This window comes from Beta vulgaris, chromosome 1, assembly GCF_026745355.1.
Source record: "Beta vulgaris subsp. vulgaris cultivar EL10 chromosome 1, EL10.2, whole genome shotgun sequence".
Lineage (NCBI taxonomy): Eukaryota > Viridiplantae > Streptophyta > Magnoliopsida > Caryophyllales > Amaranthaceae > Beta > Beta vulgaris.
The window spans coordinates 31757830-31770495 of record NC_079202.1 but is presented as its reverse complement, the minus strand read 5'-3'; the positions used below and the strand labels follow the sequence as shown (position 1 = coordinate 31770495).

General features: G+C 36.8%; 1 protein-coding gene across 1 annotated transcript; it reads right to left on the bottom strand.

The window, feature by feature from the left end:
* Positions 1 to 3331: 3331 nt before the first annotated feature.
* On the bottom strand, positions 3332 to 10865 carry LOC104898101 (probable U3 small nucleolar RNA-associated protein 11). The gene is made up of 8 exons (XM_057391725.1): positions 10495 to 10865; positions 9108 to 9222; positions 8928 to 9018; positions 8701 to 8792; positions 8511 to 8604; positions 8314 to 8393; positions 7931 to 8014; positions 3332 to 3455 (listed from the first exon to the last, which is right to left on the bottom strand). The coding sequence occupies exons 2-8, from the start codon at positions 9161 to 9163 to the stop codon at positions 3332 to 3334; spliced, it is 621 nt and encodes a 206-aa protein (XP_057247708.1). The 5' UTR covers positions 9164 to 9222; positions 10495 to 10865.
* Between the last annotated feature and the right edge of the window lie 1801 nt (positions 10866 to 12666).

Below are 12666 nucleotides of genomic sequence, written 5' to 3'. Positions count from 1 at the left end.
CGTCTCTATCCCGTTCCGACCTTTCCCTGTCGTGCTGACTGAGTCCTCGAGCCTCGAATCTTTGTCGGCTAGGTTGACCACTGGGCTTGCGGGGATTGTGCTCTTCCCTCTGAGAGCGCACTAGGGCGTGGCCTATCGGCTCGGGGGGAGAAAGAAGGTTGGATTGGGTATGTCCTTGCTCAATGGTCGTCAGCATGTCCATGATGCTGCGTTTCAAGGTCTGTTGCAGCTGAGCAGCTATGAGTGTGATGTCCGCTGCGAACAATGGTTGAGGGTCAACACGATGTATTTGTTGGACGGGGACTGATGGTCTCTGTTGAAAGGTTCCTGATTAAGGTCCATGGTCTGGACTATGGGAGACCGACGAGCAGGGGAGGGTGCCCGCTCATACCTTTGGGCCTGTGCTGAAGGTTGTCTGTTACGGGTGCTCTTTGTTGGGGCCATTGCTGAGTAACAACGGGATGGGTTTTTGCTGAGTAGTAATGGAATGGATTTTGCTGAGTGGTGGTGAAGTAACTCTTTATACTATTCCCACGGACGACGCCAAAATGTTTCCGTCTAGAAATTATGGATGTTAAGGTTCGCTAATTAGGAACGGTACTTGAGATCGTTGTCCTAGGTAAATTGTTTGTACACCGAAATCCTGCAAAAACAACGTTAGACTGCCCCGGGGGTTGTTCCAGGATCGCATATACAACGCTCAAGTCAGTTGATGATCAAGGTAGAGAGAGAAAATCTAGAGAGAGATGCTCTAGTTTGTTAGGTAAGAATTCAATACCTGTTCATTGATGAGGCAACTAGTATTTATAGTGCTTGAAAATCTCCAGCTAAGGAGCATTTAATTGGGTGGGTTTTCTTGAAATCAGATGGCAAGATCACCTTTTTGGCCACCAACCTTTTGAGTAGGTCAACTTGGTTTTGGGACCCACCATTGACACCTAGACATAATATTAGCAAAGGGCCTTTCTTGTCCTAATGGGACTATCGCTTAATTGAGCCCAAACACCAACCACTAGGCCACTTAACTTGGTAATTTAAAAGTACATAGAAAGAATGTAATGTTATCATATTTAACAATGAACAATTGAATTTACATCACATTCCACATAGAGCTTTCATCTGTCACGCATAATGGCATCTAAGAACTTCAATTGACCGCTGTCACATAGGTACACCATTCTATCTCTCCACTCGTCGTTCCTGCAATCCTCACCACAACAATTCCATATTCGTCGTATGGAGCCCCCCAATCCTTCTTCAAACTTAATTTGACAGTATTGTTCGATCCTCATCTGCTTGTCGGATAATCATTCAAGATCACCTATGGAAAACTCTCAAGACTTGCACCTAGGATCTTGGATATACCCAAGCATACATAGCGGAAACAACCACTATACAATAAGGTATTCTCTTAGCCACTCAGAAATGGATTCAAGCAAGATATTTTAATCAAGGGAGACAATGTTCTAGTCATAAACTCAATTAAAGGTGTATGAAAAAAAATAGTTGCACCATCTATTCAAAATCAGAGGGAGTATGTAAAAGATGTAAAAAGGAAACTTCAAATGATATGGACAAAATATTGTTGATATTATGAAAAAAATATAATCTCTCCATGATTCATATTTTTTTGATTAGTTATTGTATTATCTAATTATTGGTTAAGATAAGTTTATTATAAAATTTTAAATTACACGGTTTATTCTAACAAAGAACTATTAGTTTTTATATGACAGATTTTCACCCGTATAATACAAAAGTCTCAAGTTTAGTCTTTCCACAAGGCCCAACTTCCTCTATGATCACTCAAGTCGCCAGGTCATTCAGATTTTTGCTACTTAATAATGCCAGAAATGTGCCAGATGCGTGTAGCTTAATCGAGCAGGAATAGGATAAGCAATTCAAACAAGTATCACTATCACATTTGATACCATAAAACATCTAAGATTTGCAATTTTGATTAATACAACATTGTACAGCTTCTAGGAGACAAATTCAGCTCATAAATCCTAATGTGCATCTCACTCCATTCTGATAATGTCACCGTATGAACCTCGAACAAATTAACTTAGGAAGACTACAGTGCAGGCAACCCCTGATACTGTCACTGTGAGATAGCCAGAGAGGTAATTCAACTAGGGTATATCTCACCACTAAAGACTAGGGTAATCATAATTGGACAAAAATTGCATCCCGGACATCCAGAACATTCTGTCATAATATTGTATATATGTTAAACTTTATTTATCGCTTCCGTTCTGTACGCCACTTGTACACTGACCTAGAGGTGGGGCAAACGATCTATCTTCCCGTTAGTCTTGCTTTCTTCTTCTGCATCAATACAAGTACAAAATCTCAAATCGTCAATACCTCAAACACAAAACCCTTGAGATAAGGATCAAGGGATAACAGAGAACAGGAAAACATATTTGATATTCCCCATGAAACTTTTCTTCAATCGAGAAGATGACAACTGAGTCCCTTAAACCTAGGATGTACTCACATGATGCCTATATTTGAGGGTTCAGCAATGAATATCAGGCAAGAGAAACACTACCCTCTAATATGAGGGTGAATAGTGAATTTCAAAAATGAAAAGCCAATCTTATCAAATGCTGACATATTTTGTTGCAAATGCGAAGAAGAAAAGAAATATTTTTAGTTATGATATCAACTAATTGAATCACATATTCTTTGATCATAGTTATCTGCATTTCATTCCTGTAAACTTAGGGTCAGAAATTAGCATGGCAAGCTATTTGTTGATCACGGTCATACAAAATTAAAAGTCCTGTAAAATTCAGCTCAGATATGAGCATGGCGGGCACCTTCCCGGAAAGTATTAGTAGGTATAGCATTTCCTTGGCCAGCTAACTTTAGGGAATGCTGCATAGTATCCACCTAAACTGCCTATTAAATTTATTTCTGCTAGAAAGCCATCTAGGGACAAGTAGGTAAAAGGAATACGTTGAATTAGTCAGAAGATATTGTATGATGTCAGAGATAATCATCGTCAGAGATCCTAAGGGTCTTTTTACAGAAGTTTGTTAGTAGAATAATAAAGATCAATGAGTAAAATAAGAGGAAGAGGCTGCAGAAAGAACTATCTAGAAACTATAGAAAAATGAAATAAAATGGAGAGTCCGCCTATTGAATGTGAATATTTCGTTGATCTAATTACTCCAATTAGCAATACAATCTACCCCTTTAATTTATATTTGCAGTTTTTATAATTTTTCACTAATCTCACTGAGTTCCTAGCAAAATCATAAGCCATAGCCATAATTGTTCATTTGTTTGGCAGGTACTAATAGTATAAATGATGATATGATCATAATAAAAGTGTGAATTGATACTGTAGCTCTTTCTGCAAAGCCATCTCTGCATGGACCTTTTCCAAATCTTCAATTCTTTTCATTCTTGCCTCTAGCTCCCTATAGGAAGCATCTGTTTTTCTATCCAAGAAAATGTAATATATTAAACATAGGATAATTTATAAGATGCCTGAAATCCTTTAAGCATTAATTCAAATATTGCAATGGACAAGCAACAAACAGTAGAGATCACTAGAAAGCCATCAAATATCACCAAAGCTTTTATGGATAACCTAGATCACATTATACTAACATTAGGGTGTGTTATCTTCACCTTCAAAAGATAAGTTTCGGGAATATAAGATCAGATAAGTTCACAAAAGGGCCAATAGGTTATAAAAATAAGCTCCAATAAGATCAGTTTGGCATGATTCAGGTGAAGAGGATGCACCCAATATTACACTAGTCTAAAATTTAAGCTTTCAGCATCACCAAGACTGAATTATAGAAATCACGAATCTACTCGAAGTGCTAATATGTCCACAGGTGTTTCAAACCCTGACCTTACTCCCATAACATTTTATTTTGTGCTTCCCCCATAACATATTATTTTGTGCTCGTTCTCGTAACCTCCCTAGCTTCCCTCATAAAATTTTATTTTGTGCTTCCCCCATAGCTTCCCTCATAACCTCCATAACTTTCATTCTCGTTCTTGTAACCTCCATAGCTTCCCCCATAGCTTCCCTCGTAACCCCAATTGCAAAAGCATCGGAATCTGATTTTCTTCCATACGGCAAAATTCCGGATTCTCATACGGCAAGGAGTGAATACTTCTTTCATATCTATATAAGTGATACTAATCTAATCGCAAAAGGTACTTTCTTTAATTGTTTTGTTTATATTCTGTGAATTATACGATTCAGGGGTTTTTAATGTGGGGTTGTTAATATTCAATTTTCACTTTTTTTGTAAATTTAATTTGGAAATTTTAAATTTTGATTGAAAGAACGGTTTGGGTGATGGTATCCTGTAGTGAATTTAAAAGGAGAACAATTTGGGTGATAGGATGGTAACTGTATGTTCTTAAGAACTTTGGCATTGCATGCGCTAAATGGAGATGTTTATTATTGTAGGAAATGAGGGTAAGAAGTCGAATTCCTAAAGTTTGCAAATTTTATGCAAAGTTGGATGATAGATTTAAGGAAACCATAGATGAAGTCATCGCATCTAATGACAATGATAGCTGCCTTCCCCATTTATTGAAGGTTTGCGTGCAAACTGAGAGCAAAGACTAATATTCTTTGAGTGCTCTAATTTCATAAACAATAGACTACTATTATGTGATAGATGAAGATAAGGGTGCTTATGGTTTCACTTTTGTCTATGATGATCAGCGGATCAGAATGAACCCTACATTAGAGGACGTCCTCTTTCTAACCGAATTGTTTATAGTGGGCAAGCCGGTGAACCCCAATGATAATCAAGATTTGCAAGCCTTCAATCCATGGAATGATGACTAAGTTCACTCCACATAGTTGCATGCCAATCTATTTCTTTAACTAATCTACAAACAATTGCAACAAGTACGAAGGAGCCCAAGATAGAAAAGGATAATTGTTATTCTAATGGTTGTGCATTGCATGATCATCCCGTCCCACAATGGTCATATTCGCCTGAGCTCATATGTGAATGAGGTGATTTTGTATGCGTGGGGAGAAGCATTGTTGGCTTTTCTCTACCACGACATGAACTAGTACAAATCGAATAACAGGAAATCCAGTAAGGGCAACACCTCGTTGTGGTAATGTAATTTAGTTATTCTTTTTATCCTTTGTATTTTTAGTTTATGTTGATATATTTTTTCATAACTTAGATTTTAATTGGTATTTTCGATACATTTATTTTCTAAGGCCTTTTTTCTATACCACATACCCAAACTTCAAAAGAAATTGGATATTAAAGTTAAGAGAATGGGACCATCGACGCTTCTCTTACCTCCGGTTTGGATGCTCTTCGCTGGATTTGCCACAACACGGGGAGCATAAGGAGTAAGACGCAACAGGTCTTCACCCAACTTACTGATGCGATAAACCCCGAAGACTCCTTGAAACAGACTTCTTTTCTTTCAAAGTTCTTATTTGAAGAGAATTCTTTTTACTGATAAATAGACTACATTTTCCCCTTGCATAAAGAATGATGTTCTTTGGGAGCCCTATGCCTGAAGCATGTTGAGGTTGGAGTTAAAGTTGGAGCTAACTCAGCAAGTTTAAGACCCTCATGGCCCCATTGTTTTGCTCCAATGTTGTGGTGAATCATTCACCACATCTTGTAGCAAAATAATTTCCCCAGTTTGAAGCCTATAGAGACTCAGTAGAGGACTTTCTCAATATGGGGAGTCTATCTTTGTCTTATCAAGGTGAAGGAAAACATAGGTCTAATGCTCACGACATTAAAGAATATTATTAAAATGAGCTTAAGTCATGGGCAAAATGTCGTTGTACAGGGGAGAAGATTTTATACAAGGAAGCGTTGTCGCCCTCAACTGCAGCCCTCAATGTGCAGTCCTCTTCACCCTAGTACAACTCCCCCACCACTCCCAGTCGCCTTCACCCATGCGATCTCTCCACTCTTCCCCCAGCACAACTTACCCTATAACACAACTCCCCCCCCCCCCCACTCATGGGCTACTCAAAGGTAAAAACTAATTCTGAAATAAAAAGCACTTTTATTCCAAGTAATAAACCAAAGAGAAAAAGGAAAAACTACTGCAAAAGATTAATTGAAAATCAAAAATCATTTCTCATTCTAAGATTAATAAAAATCTATTCATCAGATATTATAACTAATACTATCAAATAATGCACTTAGCACAAAAGGTAGCAAAATATAATAAAAAATATGGCACCTATTTTATTATTGAAGGAAATTGATTGAAAGGAAGGCCAAAAGCTTGTAACTAAAAAGGAAATGGAATAGAGTGAAGGGAGTACTTTATAGTATATGCATATTTTTGTGCATGCATAAATTTAATTTTTAGCAAAATAATGATATAAAATAGCACACCAGGCATTTTGAATCACTAGCAATCTATCACTAGCCTACCCAAGCTAAGTAGGTCTGCAAATTGTTGAGTTTAGTAATTCTCAACGTCAAATTCACGTGGGAAATATACATTGTGCCAGTGGCCTAGTGGTTTCTTTACTCTTTAGGCTTATGCAAAGCCTGCCGAGGTTCATATCACGTTGATTGTAAACTTGTCCATTTGTTATATGTAAAATATGAAGAGTTCCACATTATGCAATTGAATCTTCTAGATGAGTACCATTTTGAAAAACCAAGGAGCATATACTGAGAAGCTCTTTACTAATTGGTGTCTAACACAGCTTTGTGACTGTTTATCCTGACATCTCATTCAGCACCACCAAGTAAAATAGCTTCATTGAATGAGTAGGCATCAGATGAACCCAAACATTACTTCCTCAAGCACAAAACATCCTTGCCCCCAAAGTAAAACCCTCCTCACAAACAATGAACATAAGAACATCAATCTCTCTGTATTCTCATTATCTCCTACCTCAAAAACAAAGGGGATCCTCATAATTAGGTTCCAGAGCACCACTCTCTACCACAATACCACTAAAGTCAATCAAACCACCACCAGATAACCACTATTCACTTATTTTGATCTAATAAAACCCCCTCTTCGCACTGCACCGACAACAACGCCCAAATTACAACCATTCAACCACCATTGTCCTAGAAACATCCATCTTCCTCTGCTCCGCAGTTTGCATGCATTGCATGTAGTGCTGGCAATTCTTGTCAGTGGGTCGTATTCGTGTTTGGTTTCTTGTCGTTTTCGGGTTGGCCCCCAAATGTATCAAAACTGATATAAAAAGTGGAATAGTTGGATTATGATAAATGTAATTAATCGGGTTGACTTCATGTCATTTGTGTTCGTGTTGGGTTCTTGTTGCTCTCAGTAACTTCAAGTTGGGTTCGTGTCGTGTTATCAGGTCATGTCAGGGATTGCCCTCCCTAATTGCATGTTCTTTACATAATTGGAAAAGGTAGGTTAATGTTTAAATATGAGACAAATCTTCATCACAAATTTTTACAAGCCAGGCCATCAATTGTGGTACAAATCTTCATCACAAATCATTCTCCCACTATCAAAATCTTTCAAATCTTACATCTCTTTTTCCATTATTGTGGTATCACACAACAATATATATGAAAACAGGGATCACTTAAGACCCCTTATAGCCTATAAGCCCTGCAGTCATGCTTTTCATAAAGGCCCAATATCTTGAGTTCTGAGTTTGATCAGACGGCAAGTTGGCCAGATATCTAAGGTACATGGACATTTGAGCATCCTCCAAGTTCAAGAGTTCAAAATCCATAAGGTATCTTATCCTTTTAAAACAATTTAAGACAGCTAAATTCAGCATTCCCCAAAAATAATGCAATTGCCAAAACAAGGTCTAAAAGAGATGGACAAAGCAAATATCTAACTGAAATAATCAATCCTCTTGTATCAGGAGAAAAAGGGCAGGATAAAAGTGCCAAAATATTCAAAAAACAATAACAACAAAAAAAATGTAAAAAGCCTATACCTCTTGATAGCATAAGGTACAGACCCTGATGTAGGAAGCTCATCCTTCTTTGAGGATCTTGATTGTATCTCATTAGCCTCTTCACTGTGATACAAAGGTTTCCAGACACCTCAATTAGAGCTCTTAAGTTAGCACCTTGGCTTTGGTCACTTTAGACGGACGAGATGAAAAGCATTAAAGAATTTCAATTCACAGGCACCAAAGCATATCACAGACATAGGGGACTGACAAATACAGGGATGAACACAAGGGATACTGAAAGAGAAGACAGTTCCACTGGTCTACATAGTGAAAAATAGAGAGAAAGGGGGAAGGGGGAATGCTCAGTCCCCACCTTAACCCCCATGGCCTCATCCCGTAAACTCAATGGTTCAAGCACAAACCTGTCCTCTGCATAGTAAATGTGTTTGCTTAAGGGCCGAATATCCAAAGAATGTAATATAGCTTTAAGCTTTCCAACTTTCTGAAAACAAAGAGAGCATAGAATCAACAACATAAACCACAAAGAAAGTTAGCAAACATTTGTATCTCTTCACAAAAGAATACAGAAAATCCACAATATTACGCTCAATACTCTTACCTTCTTTTCACTTTGGATTTTCTGAAGCACATAACCTATGTCTTGTGTTTTCATCAACAAAAGTTCTTCAGGTGTATACTTGTTTGCCTCGCTCCTAAGGTTACATAGAAACAAAATAATGAGAACAAAACGAACACTACACAACAATAAAAACAAAATAAATTTTTTGCAGCACTAAGATAAGTCTCACTCAGGTCTATGGACTCCATTTACTGTCTTAGTTCTGATCATGCGAAAATAAAATTCATCAGGGTTCCTATTTGCCGCCTTTTCTTTGAGTCTCTGAAAAAATACCAATAATAGAATTTTAGAGATGCATATGAACAGTTAATCGACAGCACAACTCCCAAAACAAACAATCGACATTTAAATGTTCAACAAGTAAAGGAACTCGAAACGAAAAGGAAAAATATTTACTCGCAATGTATCCTCTTTTTTATGGAATTCTCTTGCTCGGATGACATAGTCCTTGTGCTTTTCAAGGAACCCAAACTTTTTCCTTGAAGCCCTGCTCCGCAACAAGAAAAAAGACATGATTAACAAAAGAAGATTTCATGAACTAAGCTAAATTAGAGGAACTAAACTAAGTAGACTCACGGTTGCGATCGCTCCTTATACGCCCTTTTCGAGATTGCATTTCTGATTGATGACATCTTGATCTTTTGTGCAATTCCAAAACTCCCTTATTTGTGTTATTTATAGTCTGCAAAATCTAAACATCTCTCGTTCAATTGACAGTCCAAATTTAGGGTGAAACCAAACATTAAATATCAGTATATGATGAAAGTTACATACTACCTATTTTAGGGAGATTATAAGAAATTTTTAGGGCGGAAATTAATCATTGACAAAAAAAAAACCCACTTCAAAGTTCTCAATTCCAGCTTTGTCTAATTCCTCCGCGGGAGGAACCAAAACTTGTTCATATCAGTGGCGTTAAACCCCAGAATCTGATTTTTTTTTTTTTTTTTTTTTGTAATTTGAGTGAGCATAATATATATTGAATTAAATTGAAAGCTTTTTACACAAATATTGAATGCTAAACTACAAAATTTAAATTAGAAACTTGAATTATATAGTAAAATAAGTACTTCCCTGTAATGCCTTGCAATTAGGGGCGGATCTAGGATCCAAGGTCAGGGGTAGCGTAATATTGCGATATTATCTACTACACTCCAAGTAAAATTAATGAAGCTAAAACATGCAATAATTAACATACATAATACAAAAATTTCAATCATTATCGACTTTCAACATAAAAACAGGTATTTTATGGAAGCCACTTACGGGAGCCATGACCTTGCTAAATTTACATCCAATATATAAAACATAATTTGTATCAGATCTAACAATTATCTGAAATCACACCTTGATTGTAAGAAAAACTACGAGCAAAACATCAAAGAAGTCCAAACTACAAAAGGAGTCCACTACATCAGGGACTAAACACTGAACATTAGCCATTAAAGCCTTAAGTATATATCTTTTAATTTAAGCAAAACACCATTTTACACTCGAACAAAATTCAACAACTTTACAGCAAAGTCAAAGCTATATATATTATTCATGAATCCAACCCAATTCCTAACACCTAACACCCCAAGAACACGTATTAGAAATTTGCAGTCTTTTTTACCACACTCTCAACTCAGAGAAAGACTCCGAGATAATGTGAAACACAAACACGCAAAAGCAAAGAATTGTTATTGTAATTGGAGAAGAATACAGTAAGGGCTCCTAAACCTTGATTAGGAAAAAAGTTAATGTAGCATTTCAACTTAAATTAACCCCCCAAAATGAAATATTCACTATAAATTATTTCCACAATTACAATAAACTAACAATAATATACTAATAAATCCTTAACTAACAATTAAAAATTGAAATTCACCAAACGGTAGAAATGAAATACTAAACCATCAAAGAAGATTTAACAATAAAAAAAGCAAATCCAGAGTATTGAACCAGAAAATGAAAAAAAAACCTGAGTCGAAGAAGCAAGAGTTGAGCGCAGTCGTCGATAAATAGTTGAACGGCGAAGAAGCAAGAACGTTGAATAACGAAAACAATCGAAATCAAAGTGGTGTTAATCTTGCCAGTAATCGAAGTCGAAGAGGGCAAGAGTTTGAGTGCAGTCCCGATAAGTACTTAAGTTGAGGCTTTGAGCGCAGTTGCCGGTAAGTGAGTCCGACGGCCGACGACGAGAGAGACAGAGAGTGAGAGATGAGAGCAACGTTTGAGTTTGACAGAGAGAAAGGAAACAAAAGAGAGGAAGTTACGAGGATGAGAAAGGATAGAGTGGCCGGCGCGCGTGATAGTACTTGGTGGCTGGTGCCTTGGTGGGGAGAAGAGACGAGTGCACACGGGTGTAGCCTGTAGGGGTGTTAATGAGCCAGGGTGATTCGCAAACTGTTCGAGCTCGGCTCGGTCAAAGCTCGGCTCGAGAGGGCTCGACTCGAGTTCGGGATCGGCTCGAGAACTTAACGAGCCGAGCCGAGCTACCTTAAGCTCGGCTCGAAAGCTCGCAAACAGGCTCGATAATTTTTTTATTACTAAAAATATTTCATGAATGTTTAATATAAGATAAAAGAAATTATTTAATAATCATGGTTAAAAGTTGTCATGTTAGTAGTCATAATATTTTCAAAGTTGTGATTTTTGATTTGAATAACAAAGTTGATATAGCCCGCTAAATTCCCACTTGTATACTTTTTCGCTTCATGGTTTGAGACAACCAGGGGTTGAGGTGGATCCAATATTTTAAGTTTGAGGGTCTTGAACAAACCATCTAATAAGAACGACACATCGAGAAATCAAACAATAGTTTTATGACGCACATATCGATAATGAGAACCAAGTTAATAATTAGATAGTATACAGGTTGTAAGAGATATAGTATTACTTATTTATTAACTAAACAACTATAAAGAGTTGATAATTAGATAGTATGCACAGAGACTAACAAGTAGTTCAACATACTATATAATGATTTTTTTACTTAGTCAAATTTAGTATATAAAAAGTGAATGTAGTCGAGTTATCACATTTTTTTAAGAGCAAATAAATTAATTGTTAGAAATGTATGATTGAAAGATCACCTGTTAAAGACTTGGAGCACATAAAACAAATGAATTTGTAGTCTTAAAATTTGTTTTAAAAAAATGGATATTAGAAAGAAGAAAAATGAAAAGAAATACTAGAAATGAATTGCTATTCTCTCTCTCTTCCTATTTCATTGTCGCTCATCAAAATAGACAAAAGAAAGAGCAAGACTATATAACAAATAGAAAAAAGTAAAGGCAAAGCTTCTCCATAAAAGAACAAATTTTGGCAGCAGCATCATGCATCCCATATCGGTGGGTTAGATGAGGACAATGATTTCATGTGGTTATAAAAGCAAGTCCTTAAGCTCCTAATTCCTTACAGCATGCTAGCTATTTGCTTGGGCTTTGCTGACAACAATTGGTTAGAAATTGGGCCCTTGAATTATTAAGTGTTTGGGCTTATGATATCTAACCTTGTTTGAAAGTGATTTTTGAGCTTCTCAAGCCTGTCGAGTTTGAAAGTGATTTTCGAGCTTCTCGAGCCTGTCGAGCCGAACTAAGCCGAAAATTTACAACTCGAGCTCGAGCCGAGCCCAATATTTTTAAGCTCGACGAGCTTCGAGCTCGAGCCTATAATAAAATGTGTTTTCGAGCCGAGCCGAGCCTAGTAAGGTTCGGTCTCGATTCGGCTCGTTAACACCCCTACACGGGTGTATCTAGAGAAAGGCACGCACCGTTCAAAATGCATGAACTTTCAAGAGAAAGCTTTAAATGCAAAAAAAATTGTCTTAAATTATCTTTAACTTTTCATTTTTTTGCAAGAAATTACTTATAAAAGATTTGTTATTCTAAACTATTTTACTTAAACTATTTTGTTGTTAAAAGCTACCTAATATTGGTTTTCGGCGATGAATTTTTTAGAAGTTCAAAATTCTGGGAGAAAACAAATTTACCTTTGTGGAAATTGCTTAAGATTTGATCAGTAGATTAGGAGAGTGATTATTTCAATTTTAGTTTAAATAGAAGAATAAGTTAATGGTGACTTGGTAGTACAAAGTGTTGACATAGGTATGACAGAAAGAGAGCATGCATAGGAAAATGGGGAAAGTAGG